This window comes from Anoplophora glabripennis, unplaced genomic scaffold (genome assembly GCF_000390285.2).
Source record: "Anoplophora glabripennis isolate ALB-LARVAE unplaced genomic scaffold, Agla_2.0 scaffold188, whole genome shotgun sequence".
Classification (NCBI taxonomy): Eukaryota; Metazoa; Arthropoda; class Insecta; order Coleoptera; family Cerambycidae; genus Anoplophora; species Anoplophora glabripennis.
Window position 1 is genome coordinate 594,983 of NW_019416300.1, and position 21,393 is coordinate 616,375.

General features: G+C 36.8%; 1 protein-coding gene across 5 annotated transcripts in view; it reads right to left on the minus strand.

Annotated features, from left to right (window-relative positions):
- Positions 1-159: 159 nt before the first annotated feature.
- LOC108906019 (PDZ and LIM domain protein Zasp) overlaps positions 160-21,393 on the minus strand; it is a 73,975-nt gene continuing 52,741 nt past the window's right edge. The window contains exons 4-17 of one of the 5 annotated variants that reach the window (XM_018709152.1): positions 20,725-20,858; positions 17,274-17,374; positions 13,626-13,809; positions 11,121-11,207; positions 10,957-11,058; positions 10,763-10,874; positions 10,395-10,535; positions 7,743-7,944; positions 7,219-7,260; positions 3,218-3,344; positions 2,114-2,300; positions 1,935-2,055; positions 1,761-1,876; positions 160-625 (exon numbers count right to left, since the gene is read on the minus strand). In XM_018709152.1, coding sequence (XP_018564668.1) covers positions 548-625; positions 1,761-1,876; positions 1,935-2,055; positions 2,114-2,300; positions 3,218-3,344; positions 7,219-7,260; positions 7,743-7,944; positions 10,395-10,535; positions 10,763-10,874; positions 10,957-11,058; positions 11,121-11,207; positions 13,626-13,809; positions 17,274-17,374; positions 20,725-20,858 — 1,734 coding nt within the window. In that variant the 3' untranslated portion in view covers positions 160-547. Of the gene's footprint in view, positions 626-1,760; positions 1,877-1,934; positions 2,056-2,113; positions 2,301-2,431; positions 3,045-3,217; positions 3,345-7,218; positions 7,261-7,742; positions 7,945-10,394; positions 10,536-10,762; positions 10,875-10,956; positions 11,059-11,120; positions 11,208-13,625; positions 13,810-14,128; positions 14,274-17,273; positions 17,375-20,724; positions 20,859-21,393 lie in introns of all 5 variants that reach the window. The other 4 variants (XM_018709147.1, XM_018709148.1, XM_018709149.1 and 1 more) reach the window with 4 other exon arrangements.

Below are 21,393 nucleotides of genomic sequence, written 5' to 3' on the forward strand. Positions count from 1 at the left end.
TAAGATTTTATTGAAATTTAGTACATCCGGACAAAATTATGAGCAAATAGTTCAAAGGAGGGGGTATTTGCACAGCCTTCTTAATAATAATTTTGACCAGTTGCCTCTGTATTTTGTTTGTGTTGCATCAACTCATGTGGATGAATAAAATTAGACATATTACAACTAAAATATGTATTTATACAATATATGTGCTGGGCAAACAATCCATCTACAATCTAAAATTTTACATGGCACAAAATTACTTCATATAGTCACCTCAAAAATATTATATATCTACAATTTTCCCTTTGAAACGATCAATTTACAGCTAAGAACAGTACAACTGCCTAAATTAATAAGTTTTTGGTGTCGTCATTCCTCAAATATACGATTATCATAAATAAATAAATAGGTTACTGAATTAGATGCTTAAAATGAACATAAAAATATAGTATTACTTACACTTAGAGTACACGTTTTAAAATCGCAACCATTTATTTTATAATAAATTAACAGGTTTAAAGCGAAACAGTGGTAACATAAACAGATGGGGATGGGGATCCGTCTAGCGGGCGTGGTTCTTGCAGAAGGGGCGCCCCCCCTTTGCGAAGAAGCTCTGTCCTTCCAGATTTTTCTTGCACATCTGAAACAGAACGCTGGGTTAGAAATTGAACGAGAAGTCTGGAGATTTAACTTCAGTCGTATCTGAAAATGACAAGAGAATGTCAGCCGGCAAAAAAATCATAAAATCGAAAATTCACTAGTGTTTCCAATTTAATTTAAGAAACTCTCCATTCACGCGATATAAATCCCGCCAAAAGCACGTATCCACAGAATCGCAATAGGAAGGCGCAGAGCGGGAAACGAGATTTCGTTAATGTTTTGAAAATTTGCCCTCCGCCAAAGACTATGCCAGCAAAACACGCTACCAACACCACCCACAACACGCAAAAATTTATGAAAAATTTTAACAATGTTTTGAATTGTAAAAATTTTGGATTTAATGAAAATATTATTTCAAAAACGGTATATTATACAATGCAAATATTAATTTTGTGTCATACTACATATCCTGGGCAGATATCCGTCCCTGGCTACTTAACTGCAAGATAGCAGGGTCGACGTTCGATCCCAGACCTTGATGGGTCCGCAGATGGGCCTCACAGCGAAGTCCGCCTTAAATTTGGACAATTATTGTCCTCTTCAGATTTTGCCCATCTTTGGACATACTCGAAAATGTTATTTTTCGCTGCGCGCCTTCTACTTCTCGTGGAGAAGTAGATCGGGACATGAAATACGACACTTTATTTATACGAGACTAGAAATACGCACCAATCACTACGCTAATGTTAATATTTCCGCATTATTTACGTATTTGTATGTACATCAATATACTCTGTGGTTTGTTATCTTACAAAGCATTAAGTTACAACTACAATATCGATTTATTAGCAAATTTAATTTACTTATGTTTAACAATAGTGGCTCCTAACATGCAACAATCCGAAACCATTTAAAAGAAAATATTTATACGCGAAATGCTTCCTTTAATTAGTTTTCAAACTAATCAAATGTAGAAATGTCAGTGGCACATACCAGCTCGCGTGCTACGAATAAACAAAAATAAACAGCTTACGTAAGCATATGATATTTTTATTTCGGGTTTATTACCGCACTGTTCCTTTCAAAACTTATACCCGATGGAAAATTCGTTAAAATAAAAAGTTGACTCAATGTTGTTGATTGACGAACTGTGGCCATTTTTTTGGTGTACCTACCGTGCAATTGAAGCACTGGCTATGGTAGTTGTTGTTCAGCGCCTCCACCCAACGATCTCCAGCCTCGACTGGGAACCCGCAAGCGAAGCACTTGGTGGTGAAGAGTTCGTTCCAGTCTGCAACAAAATTTTAACGTAACAACAGTTTTTACAATTTAAATAGGTTTTTACTAACCAGCTTCGCAGTATGGGCTGCCGTCTTCTAGGAAGAACGGAGAGTTTCCAAAAAGTTTTCCGCAGTAGACGCAGTTGAAGCACTCGGGGTGGAAGTTCTTTCCAATGGCCTTCAAACAGTCCTGAAAACGGTCGATGTTTTGTACAAACGTCTATTCATTTGTCGTTTCGTATTCTTACCCCTTTGATTTTGCCACTACACTTGGCACAAGGTGGGGCAAGGTACTGCTCAAAGCAGAACTCGCAGTACAGTTGACCGCGCTCTTCCACGAATCCCAAGTCTTGCAGAGGCCTTCGGCAAGAGGGAGTGGTACAGATGAAGTGGTTGGGGCACCAGATCTTGCCCAGGGCGGTGATGAAGGGCCCTCTGAAAACAAAAACAGTTTAACAACATCTTGGCTTCATCACATGTTTATTGTTAATAATGAGCATAAAACAGCATCGGCAATATATGGCATATAATAATTAGAATAAAACTGTGACAGAGTTAATAGTTACCTAGCAATTTCTGTGTTACATTTCCAACAAATAGGCGCTTCAGGCAAATGATCTTTATTTTTATAGTCCTTCGAATCCTTAGTAACGCTGCTGAAGTAAGCTTTGCTAGTTTCGTTCGGAGCTTTGTCGTTATTAGACTGATTTGCAAAGGTGAGGTTGTCAGGAAGAGGAAAGTTATCCTGGTTAAGGGACGTGTAGTCGTTCACAGGAATAAGAAGTTCGGATTTAACGTTTTTGGTGTTATTAGTGACTGTTGTTTCGACATTATTGACGATATAATTCATTCTAGGGCTTTGGGTGCCTGATATATTAACTTTTTTCAGCTTAGGAGTTAAATTCCTGATCTCAGACAGGATTTTCTCTCTGGCAATCTCAGTGTTAGCGTTCTGGGGATTTTTGCTGCTTGAAGAGGAATAGGAAGAGTAATCTGATCGCGGACTCGAGCCGATAGAGTCCAATTGTGGAGATGTGCATTGGTAGGGGATCGTTATATTGATTTGACTGATGGGAACGGGGGGTGGCGGGGGAGGATGGTCAGGGATCTGCAAACCGACCTCGTCTAGCTCTAGGAAACTTTCGATTTCGTTAGCGTGGCACACTTCACTCGCATGCTCTAGAATATGACAAAAAAAATAAAAACATGCCAAAACAACGTTTACAAACACATAAAGCTCATGTCGGTTATAGGCTAACACAAAAATCAAGAGTTTTCATCAACAAATCGTTACACAATATATCAATAATATACATCAAACTAGCACACAAACATCACGACAAGACCTTCACCTTATGTGCATATTACAGTGTCCGCAAAGGGGTACTCTAGCACCTCCTATGGCGGCGGTGTTTAGAACACCCCGGCCTCGCTTGGGAGTGACGCTGATTCCTCCAGCTTGCCGACCGCCTGCTGCACCTGCATTGGGTTGGGAAACATTGGGTCTAATTACATTGTGATTAGGTTTTCTGGAGGAACCCGGTGGATCGACGTGTTTCAAAGGGGCTATGGAGCTCGGAGCAAAAACGTGTTTCACTGGAGGAGGTTTCGAGTCAGAGGGTTGGCTTGGGACAGGTTGAGGTTTATTCGGGCACACTTGAGCCGCGTTTATATTCGAGCAAGTAGTTTTTCCGCAGACGTCCTTACAGGTCCTTTCGCAGGCTGAAGAAGCAGTAGACTGTTGCAATGATGACTGCTGAAGCGATGATTGTTGCAAAGAACTGGCCAGTTGCTGAGATTGCTGCTGGGAAGCCTGCCCAAAAGACCTTGTCACGGACAAGGGTTGAGGATTCGTAAGATGTATTGGTATAGACACAGGGGCTTCTACAGAAGGAGCGTTTATGTCATGAAATGGATATTTTTTGCAAGTGGTAACGTTTTTTTCGATCTGGATGTTGGTTTCCTTTTGTGAGCGTTCGTATTCTTCAGTCACAGTCGTTTTTCTCTGAACTTGACGTGAACCGTCTGTAGATTTCTGAACGCTTTGACTTTGAGATTTCTTCATCTGTTCAAGGTGAGCACTGTGAGACTGTTCAGAAATTGCCGTAGCGACGACGCCTTCAGAAGTCGTAGAAAGATATTTTTGAGCTCGTTGAGCTTCCTGTACGTCCAACTTTTGAGACTCGCAAATTTCTTTCTGGCGTTGCATGCTCTGTTTTTCGGAGACCACACTTTCATACTCAGTTGCCCTTCGTTGCTGAAGAGGGTAGGTTTCAGTACGCACCTGCGATACGTACATTTGTGTTGGTTGAGCGCACTGTTGGGTTTGCGCTATTGCAGACTGTTTCTGTTGGGTTTGGCCTCTTTGGGCAACATGTTGCTGATGACGTTCTTCTCGAGATCGTTCGTAATAATCCATACCTTGAACGTGTTCGATTAAGTCTCTTTTACTCTTGTATTCTGGTATAAACGTAGTTATATTCTCTCTGGCCTGTTCCAATCTGCTATCTCGCGGTGTGGGGAGTGGTCGAGAAGACTTTAAGGGATTTTCTGGAGGTCCCGGGGCAGGAGACACTGCCCTTTGTTCACGGGGAAAGGGTGAAGGAGAAGGACTGCGACTTCTTGCCCCTGGAGCGGGACTAGGGGAACGAGAAATAGCAGGACTTTTTGGATCTAAGAGGTTGGCTGTAACTGGAGGCATGTGTTGAGGAGCCAAACTTGATTGGTAGTAAGGCAGTAATGGTGGCGGTTTATTGATCATGCTAGGAGTGACGGATCTAGGACGAGGTGAAAATGTGCTCGGAGGTCTGTCTTCGACGACAGGTTTGAAAGTTGTTGCAGGAGCAGGAGTGTCCGGTTCTATAGTTATGACAGGCTTTCTTGTAACCTCTAACTGCTGACGTTGTTGCATCTGCTGTCTCATCTGTTGTTCTTGGTATATCTGTTGTTGCTGCTGTTGAATAACCTGTTGCTTCTGTTGAAGGATCTGTTGTTGGTGTCGCTCTTCACTTATCTCTTGGGCCTTGGACAGTTTCTGTTGCTCAAGACGACTCTGAGCCCTCTGCATTCTTTCCATCAGCTTAAGATCCGCTTCAGCGTTTTCTGACAGTTGCACCTGATACGAAGGGAGGCCCTCGGGTTTGTGCAAATGTACAGGCGGTGCAGCTTTCTTTAGAACAACTTCCTCGGCTTGTTTAGCAGCTTTCATTTCCGCCCTTATCTCTTCCTTATACTGTTCTTGTTTCTTCGTCGTCTGCTGACGCGCGCGCTTTTCTTCCGTGACTGTTTCTTTCTCTATGTATCCCGGTTTGCTCTCTACAGTTTTTATAATCGGCGTAGCAGGTTTAGGAGGCGGTGTAGGAATAGGAGGTGTGGTTGATATTTCTATAGAGAAATTGTCTTTCTTATTATGATAGTAGCACGAAACAGCTTGAAACATGGGAGCAAAATTGTGTTCTTTGCTTTCTTCGCCTTCAACAATTATTTGCGTCATTTGAGGGTTATGAATTGTTTGTCTTTCGATCGTTCTAGTCTCGCTCGTGTTTGTTTCCTCGGTGTGTTCCTCGCTTTTGCTTTCCTCCGTCCTCTGATAGAGGACAGATGGTGGGTAATAGCTTGGAGGTTTAGGTTCCTTTTTGTTAATGTTGAAAGATGGAGGAAGAACCTCAGGTTTTGAAGGTTTAGTCAACACGGATCTGTCTATATCTTTCCTTTTACACTCTACGTTTGCTTCTATTTGCTTTGTACCCACACTCTCTACAATCAGCGGTGAGTACGGTCTATCAGGAGCTGTAGTAAGAGCCGCCAACAAAGAAATTCTGTCGTGCGGTTTTGGGAGATCTGTAAAATATTTGTCTGTGGGATCTTTAGGTTTCTTCTTTATAGGAGTAGGTGATGCCCCAACTGGCGTAAAGGGTCTTTCTGGCGCTGTTTCTAGGGCTTTCACGAATTTACTTTTCGGTTTTTCTTGTCTCGGCTTAGGTTCTTTCGGTTCTTTAGGTTCGACTGGTAGAACTGGACGCTCGGGCGGCATATACGGTACTGTTTCTTCTGGTAAAGGAACAGGCTTGCCTGGTGTAAAAGCAGGAGTAAAAGGCAATGATGGTGCTATCGACAAAGCAGATGCTAGAGCACTAGCAGAATGTTTCGATGGAATTTGAGCAAACGTATCGGGATCTGGTTCGGTGGTACGCAGGGCTTGAGTTAGAGGTGATTCCCACTTTTGAGGCACAACATTATCGATTTTGCTGGGTAATTGCCACTCCACTGTATTGGGCGTGAACTGCGTCGGCCTCTTCAGCTCACAACTATCCCTCCTTTGACAACAAACGTCTTGTGATAACGACATAGGACAAGCTGGTGGGGTCGGATTACTTTTAGGCTTCGGTTTAGGAGGCTCAGACGGTTGGATGTCCGCTCCTATAGGAGGGGGAGATCTAGATCTTGTTTTGAGAACGTTTTCTACGAGCTTTTGGGTCTCTAAGGTCTCCGCTATAGTTTCCACGCACTCGACAGCACTTCGATGCTCGGTCAAACTAGATACTTCCTCCGAACAGAAAGACATTTTGGGCAAGAACTGCGCCATGTCGTTGATCTCCTCCACCTCCCGACACTCCGACCACTCACTTTCTAATTCTGCTTCCTTCTGGCCGCGCTTGCTCAGTATGACCTGCTCAACCTGTGAGGGAGGGGGGTAGAATAGGGGACAGGCAGTGGGTATCTCGGGTTCCTCTTGAGGAGGAGGCCAAATTATACCTTGGGCGCTACGGCCTTGTTTGAGGCAAACACACAGTACACATCACACGCGTTAAACAAACAAAAGGAATGGCACAAAGGTTCAGAGAACCGGGTTGTAAAGAGAATAAAAAGTTAATAAGCTGTAAGCACCTAAATATATTATAAAATAGTATAACATTGCGCTCATCGCGAAAAAATCATCCATCCAAATGTATCCAAAAATGTATCAAGTCAAAAGTGATAAAAAATGTTATATTTGGTAAGAAGGGACCTGGAGGAATGCCCGAATTTATGAAAGACTTGTTGAATTTGGAAAATGGCTCCTTCCAAGTCCCCTTTTATTAAATGCGCTGTGTAACAAGTAAGCTGTTAGCCAATTCAACTAGGATGCACGCTTCCTATATTATTCTAGTACTAGGGAAAAGGGGCGAGGCTTGGCATTAAATGATTGATCTGAAAGAAGATAATAAACATATTAATAATTACCACGAACCCTGAAATATTCTTCTGATGTTTTAAATTATATTGAGGACGCGTTATACTATTTTACTAAATCTATAACTACGTGTTTAGGCTATGGGCAAAGAAGCGGTTTTTTGTTAAACTGCAAATGTACCTTTAAACAGGCCACCCGCTGGTTTAACAGAAGAGAATCGTCCTAGGGAACAACAACTAATCATCTACATGGTACGGAGCTAAACGGTAATATTCTAACCAAGGGGATTTTCAAAAAAGAGCTACATTGCCGCATACAAAGAAAATTTAGAGATATACGATGAATAATGTACGACACTATTACAAGCTCAACAGGAATAAGTGAGAACGCATTCAGAAAGAGCGATATAGAGTGAGATGTCCAGTGCATCTGTAAGCGGGTCCAACTCAGTCGCAAACTTATTCCTATTGACTTCAATCTAATTTCACGTTTTCATGCAAGGCACTATCTTTAATATGGCAAGTTATAAAAAACAGAAAAGGTCACAAAGTTTTGTGAAAAGGTGATTCAAACGTCTTTCAATTTTAAGTGGATACAGTAGATTTCCACTAGCACCTTACTTCTCTATATCTTTTTTATATGCGGTACAGTAGAGAATCATCTAATTTATCTCATTGATCTATGGGGTATGCAACGAAACTTACCTGCGGATGATGCAGGGCTGTAAGACGGCGCTTTGTAGGATGGCGCGCTGTAAGACGGCGCGTTGTAAGAGGGCGCGTTGTAAGAGGGCGCTGCTGTGGGCGTTATCGGTGACAAAGGCGCTGCTCGAGGAAGGGTGCTGGGTGGAGAAAGTGGTGCGCTGACGCTCGAAAATGGTTTTGGTCCAGAGAAGCTCGTCGAAGACTGGAAGTGTATTAATAAAACATGACTATGCGCTGGGAATGAGTGTTAGTATTAATACATCTGACATAAAACGAAGGACGTAACATGAATGTGTATTACAGCCTATAGGATATTACAAGTGAAATCTTAAGGTGTCCAATAAAAATTTGATAGTTAAAAATCTGCGGCTCCCAAACTGTTTGTATACCTTTATTTTTCATCTATACTTTCCTCTATACTCTGTTTGGAAATGAAAGAGAGTAATAAAACCCCGAGATAAGAACCGGCCATGGGCGCGCTAATATTTCGTTTCAGGTAATTATCGGTAGGGCAGGAGCCAGTGTATTGTGACAGATCAATCCAGTCTTAGAGCTGAATATAAGAAGACGTGCTAGTGCAGTAGAGTAAAATTCGACTTGTGTTTAGTGACTAAAGTACACTAATTTTATTTTAAAAAAGAAATACCAACCCTAAACAAAATTTTAAGTGAACTTTCAGAGGACAACGATTTGCCAAAAATCAGTTGAAGCAAATTATGGGCCGTCTTACGAGAGTTGAATTTTTGCTGGGAAAAGCAGAACAGGAAGTCAGTTCTTATCGATAAAGATGAAATTATTTGTTGGCGAAGATCCTACTTAATCAATAATTAGAAAATTCCGTGACGAAGGGAGGAATATTTATTATCTAGACGAAACTTGGGTCAACGAGGGATATACTGTAACAAAAGTATGGCAAAATAAAAATGTAAAAAGTTTTCGACAAGCATTTTTGGATGGACTTTCAATAGGGCTCAAGGCACCTTCAGGTAAAGGGCGAAGATTAATAGTGACACATATAGGTAGTGCCAGTGGTTTTGTAGATGGCGGTTTACTTTTATTTGAGTCTAAAAATACAGGTGACTATCACGAAGACATGAACGCAGATGTTTTCGAAGAGTATTTTACACAGATGTTGGATCTTATTCCTCCGGGGTCTGTAATTGTCATGGATAATACCATTCACGGCAGACCGAGCGGACGCCTAGGACTGCTTGGAGGAAAGCCGATATAATTCAATGGTTATCCGGAAAAAACATTTCTTTTGAAACAAATATGGTGAAAAAGGAACTTTTGACACTTGTCAATCTTAATAAAGATCAGAAAAAATATGTTATCGATGAAATGGCAACAAATCGCCAAATAACGGTACTACGGTTACCATCTTATCACTGTGAACTTAACCCAATCGAATTAGTCTGGGCGCAGGTAAAAGGAGATGTAAATAATACGACGTTTAAATTAAGTGACGTGAAAATTTTGTTAAAAAATTCCTTGGAACGAGTAACTGCAGATAACTGGCAAAAATGTATACATAATGTACAAAAAGAAGAGGAGAAAATGTGGGAACTCGATAATTTAATTGACGTTACTGTGGAACCTATCGTTATCAATCTAGGAGACGAAGATAATTCGTCAGAATTTTCAGAGGATGAATATTAATATACCTACTTTTTTATTTTCTTTATTGTACATTTATACAACACTACATTTACTCACCATAATTTGAATTTTCAAAATACATATATTTTTGTGTGGAATAAAAGTCTATTCATTAAATTTAAATAAATATTTTGATAATAATATTGAATAAGTAATTTTATTTGAATTACTAAAAACCCTCTTAACCCGGTTATGATGCTTAAAGTAGCCTCATGTTTTGAAATGCTGTTTTATTGTTTACTTATAAGGGAAATGGACCGAGAAATTGAAGCGGCATAGACAAACACGGATTGTCGGGGATTAAATTTTAGCTACCCGCTACAATTTAGTACAGTCCGATCGCACAAAGTTTTGTTAAAAGTAGACCTCATCTATACGGAAAATACATAATATAAAAGTATTGAATATAAGCACCAGTACTACAGTTATTTACGATTTGTATACATAATGAGCTTTTATTACTCTCTTTCATTTCTAAACAGACTATAGATAAATATTTTAGACATTAATATTAAATGAAATACACCAAGGTTTCTATTCTATGAGTTTTTATTTTGTAGAAATTGTCTTCAGCACTGGCAACAGTTTGAGAACTACTGGTAAATCTCCATCGCCATTAGGACTATCGTAAGTTTTCAAATTACGGTATAAATTTTGATTGTAAGTGAATATATACAATGGGTTAGAAGTCAGATATTTTTAATCATCAAAATAAACAAAAACCCAACTACTCGAGAAAAAATTATCAAATTCCAAAGTTGATGTACAAACCTTTTGTTAATTAAAGAAGCTCAATAGAATATCATTTAGTGCAAAGTTTGCCACTTCTTTAAATTTGTTTAGGTTTAATTTTAATAAACTAACTAGTTTTGGTAAAATTCCCCAAAACTCGCATTTTTTTCTTATCATTTAAGCTTAATGTTGAACTTACGACAGTCAAACTCCCAACACACTGTATACTTCGCTCATTCGATTAATTTGTCAGAAACTCACCTTATTCAAGTATTTGCTGAATGATAGAGGGGCAGAATTATTATATAATGAATTATTGTTATTGTTAGCTTCAGACGTTACATTAGTTGATAAATTTGGCAATGGCGGTGAAACGTCGGCATTCTCATTTGTTTCCTGCGGCTAAAAGTTGGATTATGGGTATTAGAGGTGCGACATGCAGACGGCACTGTGTCAAAAATTAGAGAAGTGCATATCGGCAGCAAAATAAAAGTCAAATGATAAAATGAAAATAGAAAAATAAGAAAGATTCACAAGTGGAATAGAACGGCTTCTGTAATTGCTAAAATGAAGGTGATATTATTTTGCTGGCGCGAGCAGTTTTACGGTTGCCTTGCGACGTACTGTACCTGGTAGGGTGAAGAGAAGCTGTTGTTTATTTTTGGCGATAGGGGTGAGGATGTGGGCAGTGAGTGAGATGCTAGTGCCGAAGATATAGCCTGAACTGGCGGTTTTCCACCTCTGAAACAAGAAACCGCGTCATCAGTAACACTTTTAAATAAGAAGGGCCCGAGGTTTGAACCCTGAGGTGCGCAGTACTTACGGTGGTACTGTTACAGGTACTAAATTGGGGTTAGCGTTGATCCTGATAGCGGCTGATTTGGCGTGGATGTCGCAGTAAAGTTTGTTGTTGATGTTGTAGTAGCTGTGAGACGAATACATGTTTTTACTTTTTTATTTCTAATTTGTTTACATTGTTGGACTTACCCAACGTTTTTAAGAGACGTGCCACAAGTTGCGCATTTGAAGCACTCGACGTGCAAGTTCTTGTCCTTGATTCTTACAAATACTCCACTGGAACAGAGACGAAGATGTATAATTTATGAGAAAAAATTTAACAGTCTGGAATTATAGCCCTGTCGATTCTAGCAGAATCTGATTAACATGTAAAAAAATAACGTTAACAAGAATTAAATTTCAAAATTTGTATTATTCTACAGTACAAACAACTATAAGAATAATCCAAGGCAGATTTTTTAGTTGTTAAAGAATTTCCTAGCAGATACTATCTAATGTATATTTCGTACCTAGCCTAAACTAAGGACAAACCACATTTAAAAATCTCTAACAAAGAATTAATTCTATAAATCAGATAAATGTAAGTTTGGCATAATTCAAAAGTAGTGTGGATATATGCCCAAAAAAAAGAAACATACTGTTTGTGCGTTACATGCATTTTTGAGAGTGTGAAGAAATACATTTTGATACAACTGTAGTAGAAAATTGTATCAATCTACTAGATTGAGAAATATAGTTTCTATATACATGCTGTACGGGGTTTTTGAGTTAAAGGGATAGACCGCAATTAAATAAAATTATTAAAAAAGATAATATACAGGGTACTCGCAGCGTAATTGCCGTAACGTAGATCAAAATAAACAAAAAAGTTCTTTAAAATGTGGATCCTAAAACCGTTTGGAAAGCTGTATGGCTTGGATACTGGCAGTGCTATTCCTCACCCTGAACCAAAACCTCGACAACAAATTTCATTCAATCCAATCTGCTCATATGTTTACGAACAACGCTTCATTGTTTTTTACATATTTATGTGTATTAGTACAAACGCTGTGTAGCCAGAACAAATAGAAACAGTTTATTATTCCTTATACGATATCTTTGAAACTGATAGGCTTAGGACCTATGTTGCTTAAGACTTTTGTGCTTACTTTGAGGTATTCTACTGGATACTGACAAACACCCTGAATATTATATTGAACATGTTTCAATTTAATTCATTTAGATTTGCATACTCCAGCACCTAAACAGTAGGTAGCGACTCATTGTCAACATGTAGATCAGTGCGACCGGTAAGGCGTGCGGAGAATGCGATTCCATGGGCGTATCACTTTAGAGGATTCAAAAATTGTACGCCAAAGTACTTTTTTATTTATACTAAACAAAATACTCAGAAATTCTGCCTTCATAGGTAAATACCACATGCGTATATTGTTTTCTTCTTTGTTTATTAGAGGACGTAGCCAGCGATCTATATAACTGAACAAGAGACTACTACGAAAAATGTACTTACGTAGTGTTATAACAATCAAGCGACACAAGATCGATAAAACAACTAAAAGTTCATTAAAAAGACCGATAAGTCATAAGAAATAACCGTTATTAGCGTTGCTAAAATCAATAATTACCCTTTATCACAATCTGCTAGCCCTTTCATCCACAACACATTTCCTTTTTGGGCAATTGTTAATCGTAACACACTGTCTTTATATTCAATATGTTTTGTCCTTTTCTATGTGCGGATGTTCACAATTTTGCTGTTGGTGGACTGTGGTAAGGCGAATTATCCATGACAATCACTGCACCAGGTTCGATGTGAGGTAAAATATATGCAAATTGTTTTTTTCAAATACCGCACTATCCATATGGTAATCTTCTTCCTCATGGTAATCTCTATTATCCGAAAATCCATATTCACTTCAGTTTTTCTGCCACTTGCTTTATGTTTTACATTTTCACCACTTTTTGTTGCACCATAAACACTTCTGACAGAGACTATTGTTAAAGTTCTGTACATTTCCACTTTCTCATCCATCGATATATCCAAGTTTCATGATTGAATTTCTTTATACACATTATTTACCATCTTGATCTGTTACGTTTGAACGTGTACAACTACCCTGATTATCAACTAACACGCGATTGCATCTTTAACAGTGGAATAACGAATATATGAAAGCAATAGCACACGTTTTTTCAACTTGTACGCTTATGACACGCACTGACACGTCTCAGCTGGAAGCCGAGGTAGAGCGGGATTTTAAGATTTTAAGAAATCGAACCATCCAGCCTTAGTTGCGTCTCTTTTTGTACATGATAAACAAAGATAGAAATAGCGGCTGTAACAATGGAATGTACCAAGTGCGCGCACGCGCAGGCCGTACATACCGGAACACTATGCGAAATGAACAGCACATTACAATTTTTACGCAGAGAATACACAAAATTATTTTGTAGTATTAAATAATCTACTGTCTACTATTTTGGTACTGAAGTATAGTTTTTACTAAGAATAAAAGTAAAAAGTGATATGTTTGGACCTTAATCCAACTCAATTTGATATTGCGACCCTAGCCCTATCCCTTTCGAGGTTCTAAAAGTGTCTGTGATAGAGGAAGTGGACAGCAGCAACGAACACATAGATCTAGATCTATCTACAAGAAGTAAACAACATCGACCCAACATCCTCCGACTTACACAATAACCCGTTCACAGTCCGTGCAGACTGTGACACCTTCGGTGGGGTTATTAGGCTTTGGGGGGTCGCCCGGCAAGCTGCTAGATCGACTGCGATCGTCTAAGGGCACGTTAATGCTCGGGGTGACGGTCTTACGACCGCCGATCGCGTGGCTTTGGGTCGAGTAATATTCGGAGCGGACTACTGTGGGGGAGAAACAAAAGTTCAATGTCAGAAATGTGCCGTGAGCTGACGTTTAAGGGACGAAAAACGAACGGAAAATCGGAGAGGCAGGTCGAGTGAGTGAGTTACGTGCTCGGTTCAATTGGACCACGCTCAGGAAGGCGAGTGGAAGTGGTCATCGTTTGTTTCGTCCATGGATTTTCTAAATAATAACCGAACTACCTCCACAGTCGACCTATCCGTACCAATTTTCCGTCAAAATCTACTCGCTGCACCTACGAGAACTGTTTGTTGCCCACGTCCACCGTTTCCAAGCGCCTGTAAAGCTGAAAATACTTACACTATGAGGCGTTCGCAGTCAGCACAAATGTTCTGACCTGGTGGTAGTTGGGGTGTAGAGGGCGCTGGGCGGCTCTCCGGCGCTTTGACGTGCCTGAGTCCGGCTATCCCACTGTTGGGTGCTGTCACCACTCCTGACTCCGGCTCTGCGTTTCAGTGTGGAAAAACGGGTGGTAAGAGGGGACAAAATCGTTCAGAGTGAAGGGTTATGTAAAAAAAATTGTTGTAGTTGATGTCTGAGCTAAATTACTTACTCCGATTATAATTAATTCCATTGACAAACTTGTACAGGGTATTCGTTGACCATAATTAACATAAATCGTTCAAATGAACTAGATATCAATTCTTACGAAGATATAACTGTATTTAATTGATGATATTGTGGAATTACATCCCCAGTATCTAGTAAGATATGTGAAGAAAGATATTTGATCTACCAAATGTTATGAGTGTGTTTGCCTAGCAGAGAGTAACCTATTAATAGTAGCCAATGACATTTAAGAGATTTAAGATATGACATATACTTTGTACGTCACCCACAGCTTGAAAATGACATGTTGATGATTATTTTTCCAAATTTCTTCTATCAGTAGCAAATGTTTATGGTTATTGGTGACTCATATTAATACAGAATCATAAAAACATAGTTTGCGCGGAACTGACTTTGTCACAGCTGCTACTATGAAAAAAAAATAATTTCCTTGTCTCTTGTCCTCATAGTTCATTTGAACTATTTGCAATAGTGCAAGGAATATCCTGTAGAAATTTAACAGTCGAATTAACGAACACCCTATTATAGTTATATAGTTTTTCATACAACTGTTGATTATAAATTTTATTTCTAAATATACCTAAGTATGCCTGTAATAATTTCTTCTCTGTAAAAACGAGGGTCAAATTTTCAATATCAATATTAATAGTCCAGTCGCTGAAGCATTTTGGTTATCAATTTTTTTGGATGGAATGGATTGACGTGAAATTTGAACTGTAGCTAGGGAATAGCTCAAGAAACAAAAGTTATATAGTGCCGATGTGTGCTCATACCCTAGGGGTGGATGCCACCCCTTCTAGAGGGTGAGAATTTTTTTTATTAAAAATAACCCCACGATTCGATGGAGGGGCGAATTCTAAGGAAAAAATGTTCTATAAGAATTTTTTGTACAGTCAATACTTTTTGAGTTATTTGCGCCTAGACATGTTCGTTTTTAGCCCAAAAATGCATGGTTTTGAGCCACTTTCCGCGAATATTTCAAAAACTACGTTTTATCAAAAAAATGATCTTAAGCAAAAATGAAGGTAATTAAATAGCAAAGAGATTGCTTTTTTATTTTTGTAGGTGGTATAGAACCCGAGTTATGACTCCCAGTAGTTGAAGTCAATGTCGAAGATAGCTATAATCGAAACGTTCAACGTCCTGTAGCGGAAATATTAAAGGCTTTTCGAGGAAAACTTATATAACACTTATTAAAGTTTTTGAAAAGACCTTTAAATTGAGTGGTAAGTGGTAAAGTCGTTAGTATGAAAACTAATGAAGTTACAATCAAAATAAAATGATTGTCTTGATTTTTGAGAAAAAAAATCGGTATTAAAATTGACTTGACGGAAAAAAAACCTATTCCTTCTGCAATTTACTTTATTTGTGTATTAACAGTAGATTCTGGAAATTTGAACGATTTTAGAAACCTAAATTTAAAAAAATATTTAATACACTTTTGAATAAAATTTTTCAATTTTTTTAAAAATCGCCTTTTTTCAAAATATTTCAAAAACTAACAAAGTTATAAAAAAATGATAGAATAAGAAATTGTAGGTTTTTTCTTACTGAACAATTATGACCGTTAGAAACTCAAAACTAAGCTCCAAGACCGCCTTTCCTGAGCCCTTTTAGCTTATAAATCTAAAAAACGAAGGGCTAAAAAAACTACAAATCACAGATCTTAAAGTGCTTTAAATTCCCTACAAAACGGTTTTTTGAGTAAATTTATAACTTTAAAATTACAAAAGTTATGGAAAAAAAATTAATTGCATTTTTTCGGTAAAATTTTCAGACCGTTTAAATGACCATCAATTTTTGTAATTTTAAAACATTTTGTACAATACATCCATTTATAATGTAAATATTTTTTTTATTTGATATTAATTTAATAAAAAAATATTAAGAATAAATTCAATAAAATTAAAAAAAATATATGATATCATTATACTCACGTATAATTTTTAGGAAATTTTTCTATAAGGGGTAGGGTTCTTTATGAGGGGTAGGTCTTCCATAAGGGTTATTTGAGTGGCTGAAAAGTTGCAATATATCATAGGTCATTTGAAAACCAATAAAAAGTTTATAATTCAACATATACATACCAAAACATCTCAAGCTTTCAATAATATTATATAACAAAAGAAATGCAATACATTGTGAATGCACCAAAACAATATTTTAAACTGTTAAAAACTTTTTTTTCTAGTTTTTTTGGCCATGGATGGGTAGTTTTTAAGGATTTTTAAGGGTTGAAAAGTAATTAAATTTCATAAATTATATTAAAAATCATGAAAGGAACTTTATCCAACATATTCCAACATGAACTGAATCTTTAAAATACGTAAATCTGCGATTTTCGCATTTTTTTCATACAAGGGTAGTTTTCACCCCCAAATAGAAAAAAACACATCTAGACAATATAACTTTTGAAGTGGGAGGATGAGATGAGCTTGTATGCAAATTTTCAGGAAAATTCATGCTTTCCGAAAAAATTGGGAGCCTTCACCTTATTTTCGCCTTCAGTGACTGGACTATAAAATACATGAATATATGGATATTTCTATAATTTCTTTGAAGAAGACACCCTGTATATGTGGGACCACTTAAAACTATTTTTTTGTGCATTTGAACACGAAGAGATTTTTTTACAACAATAACTTTTTTCATCTTATCTCTTTTCAACATCATCCGTGAACAGTATACCACTTTTTTTCATTAAGATATTGAATAATTTACTGATTTACATAAACAATTATATCGCAATTTTGAAATAATTAATTAAATTTATTTGAAATATACCTTGAAAAGTGAATACACAAGATTAAAGAACAATGATTAAAATAAAAAACGAGATTTGTAATAAAGAGAATATTGTCCCTTTCTCTCTTACCTTCGTCGGCCGTTCTAGGTTCGTTTTCGGATTCCTGAAGCATGCGCAGGACTGCACTGTTTGAAGCATCGTAGTTCTTTTCGTTTTTCTTAAAGTTAACACTGAAAAATTCAAAACCTCGTTAAAATTTTAACAATTTATAACTATTTGCCTAAAAATTGTTAAGAGATATTTCCTCTGAATTGTCAAATCGACAGCAATGCAAATTATCACGTAGAAAGGACTCATAGAGATGCTGATCATGTACCGGACGGTCCCAAAACATTTTATACAGCATGAAAAAAGGAATAAGAATATTCATATAACTTTTCTTTATTGATCTTCCTTTTAGTTTAGAATGGTTAAAGACTGAAAACTGGAAATTTTTTAAATGGGTCTCTGTTTCTTGCACACAGCCGGGGAACTGTTGAGGGTCTCTACAGACTAAAAACGATACGCGGTCTGATATGAGCGTCATACGATTTCCGCTCATCTGTATTTGCTGGTTTGCATATGCTGTTGTATCTTCATTCAGAAGGTCACGTCAGAAGGTCTAGTGAAATTGTGGAAGTTTACTCTTATTTGTTAGACTAAAACAAATGAAGGTGTATAAAACAAATGAAGGGTTACAAATTGCCAAGCCATAGGAGTTCCATTTCCTTTGTAGTTTTTTTTTTTCATTGATGAGGTACTGAAGACAGAAAATTACTTTTCTTTGTGCGTGGGCGCAAAATACAATTTATCTAAATATTTACAGGCTTCTGTCTTCTCCTGGCATTTTAAACAGCGTGCAAGGGCGTCCCTTTACGTCATGACGCTTCATTTTCCGTTTACTTAAGACATAACAAAGCCGACGCGTGGCAAATATCCAGCGGTTTTGCGCGGATTCCTTCGCAGAGGAAAAAAAATCGTCGTGTTTACAGCGAGATGTGCAACCGCTTAGATAACCGTGTGATACGAGTACGTGACGCGGCCGCAGCTTCGGCTATTTTCATCGTGGCGGAGTGTTGATATTTAACATGAGCGGTTTTAAAATAAAACAAATTGGCACCTAGATGAACGGTTCTAGAAGAAAAATTGTAAACATCCTCTTCACGCTGAATCGTGACGAATCCGTTCGGATTTATGGTGCATCTTAGTGCAAAATATCGAGTCGATATTTTGTATAGTTTAAGCATGTGTGGTACTGAGTAAAAAAAATTACCAGAATTCGACACATAAAAAAATTAAACCTGACGTTTCGAATTTAAATGATTATAACCAAAACTGAAAATATAAGATCATGCCAGCCAAGCTGTTGTTCATTTCGTGTCAGTGGACAGTAGGATACCCCAAAAAAAACGAATATTTTTTTTCATGTCTCCTGTGGAAAATATGTTAGTTTATCATTTTTTAAGAGCCTCCTCAAAAAATCATCTCAAAAAAAATTTTTAGAGATCGCTCAAGATTTTAAAAAATTTCCAAAATCGTCAAAAATTAAATTTTTTTCTTAATTTTTTGTCTCGTTATTTTATCATTTTCTAGGTTGAAAAAAATCTTAATTCTGAAAATTTAAAATCGATATTTTAATTTGTAAAGGTCACTCATAATTATTATTTTACCTTTCAAAGTAGTGTACCTATGTTTTCGAGCGACCTCTAAAAATAAATATCAACGAACTAATAATTTTTTTTTATTGAATTTGATGAACAAAAGAATAGAAATAAATCTACGAGCGATATCTAATTTCACAGACAATGCCATGGCACATGACATTTAAATTTGGCATTTGAATGAACAAAGACGCAAACCTATAAAAACGAGACAGACAATAATAGAAGCTTAAAAGTTAAATTTGGTTCAACTTTTTCTAGAAATAACCGAGAAAAAATCATTTTTTAGTTGACCGATCACGATATCCAAAAAAAAAAAATTAGTTGTCAAAAAGAATCTATCATATACTTTAAACTTCATAATAAAAGAACTTCTTTAAAATTTAAGCAAAAAATTATGTCCCAAGCCGAATCTTTTTTATTTAACTGACAACTGAAAATTTCGGTAAAATATTACATACAGTGAGCGGCAAAAGTATGGAATATATTTATTTGAAAAATCGTTTGGACCCGTCGAATTATATTTTTAGTTGCGCATTTTTTGAAGCAATTTTCATTTATACAGGGTGACCCAAATAAAAGTTATAAAATCAAGGCCAACCTTTTTAAATGGAAACCCCTCCTTTTTGTATTTTATTTTCCATGGAATTCTAATCATTTTTCATGCAACATAACCTATACCTATCTTTAACCGTTTTCGAGATAATGGCGTCTGAATATAGAATATGGAAAATTTTCAAAAATTACTCTCGATACGTAAGGACCGTAACGTCAAAATCAGTGGGAACTGGAGTACTTTCTGCTAAATACATTTTGTGTGTTTGTATTTTGTGTTTACAAAAAAACATGAAACGGTGCTAAAAATTTGAAAAATAACCTGGCTCGTAATTTAAATAGTGACATTTAACAAAATCATATTTTATACAATAGAATTATGCGTTTTTAATTAAATTATACCTAAATACCTCACTTATATTTTTTACATTCAAGTCATTCCTAATGATCAAAATAAATCACCGAACCACTTATTTCTTATGGATTTTTCTGATTTAAAGCAACTTTCTGTGAACCACACAAATCTAAGATGGAAAAGTAAACTTGGTTTTATTTTAAAACCAGCAGGCTAAATCTCAGGGTAATTTTTGAAAATTTTTATATTCTATATTCAGACGCCATTATCTCGAAAATGGTTAAAGATAGGTATAGGTTATGTTACATAAAAAATGATCAGAATTCCATGGAGAATTGAGTAAAAATACAAAAAAGTGGGGTTTCCGTTTAAAAAAGTTGGCCTTGATTTCATAACTTTTTTTGGGCTACCCTGTATAAATGAAAATTGATTCAGAAAATGCGCATCTAAAAATATAATTCGACGGGTCCGAGCGATTTTGCAAATAAAGAACGTCTGATTTCTAAATAAATATATTCCATACTTTTGCCGCTCACTGTATACGAATGTGTCGATAAATACAGATGTTTGATACAAGGAATATTAATCTTAATTATTGTCCAAAAATTGTCGATTTTAATTAATATCGCCAGTGCTCGTACAATATTCTGTAAGAAAATTTCGCATCAAAATTGTGAATAAAATTAATAACCAAACCTGACAATTTGAAGTCGATTCAACGAAATCAAAATTGTAAAGAAAGACTTGAGAGCAACGCTGATTTGTTATCGCTGTCATATTGACGTTAATTATTTAGCAAGTTTTGGTAAGTAAGATCGAATTAGAATAAAAATCGAGAATTGAACAGTCAAAAATATCAAACAATCTAAAATAAAGACTAATTCATGATAGAGAGAATTTCGTAATTTTTATATACCTTTCCCCAAATGTAAAAATAAAGAATAATTCACACAAATTGAGCTCTGCTTACCCTAGAGCACCTGTGGACAAGACTTCAGTTTGAGCTGAAAGCGTTTCAGCGATACTTTCTTCGGAATAGAGTTTCAGAGGGCTATTGTACTGTTTGTTCACTACCTTTGGTCCACCGTTTACAGTACCATTCACCTAGAAACGAAGAAAACAACGTCATTAACAACGATGCTACGAAATACACGTTTCACTTTATACCACTGTAGATATCGATTTTTTGTCAGACTATACATTAAAATAGGTTTCCAAACCGACTTCTAAAGCTAACTTTATTAATTATTTAATTTATTATGCTGTGGGAGTAAAATTTAACACTCTAGCGAGTTGTATAACCTCTTCTTAGAAAAGTTTTCACCTAAATATTTCTAAAACAGTGTTTTGGTCTGTGGTTAACCAATTACTGGCTCTAATGATTTTCCGTTAATTGATTTCCACACTCTTCGAGCGTGTGACAGAAATTTTCACGGCAATTTTACGAGTCATATAAGTTAACGACGACATATACAAAAACGAAACTTTCATATTTCTAAAAAAAAATTTACGACGCTTTTTCGCTACTGTTTCGAATGTTTAATCAATGAAAGGAGATATAAATAGTTCCAGGCAAAGCGTCTGCCTCTGCTCCGACTAGTGTTGAACATGGAAATGTCATTTTTAATCTACCAGTTAA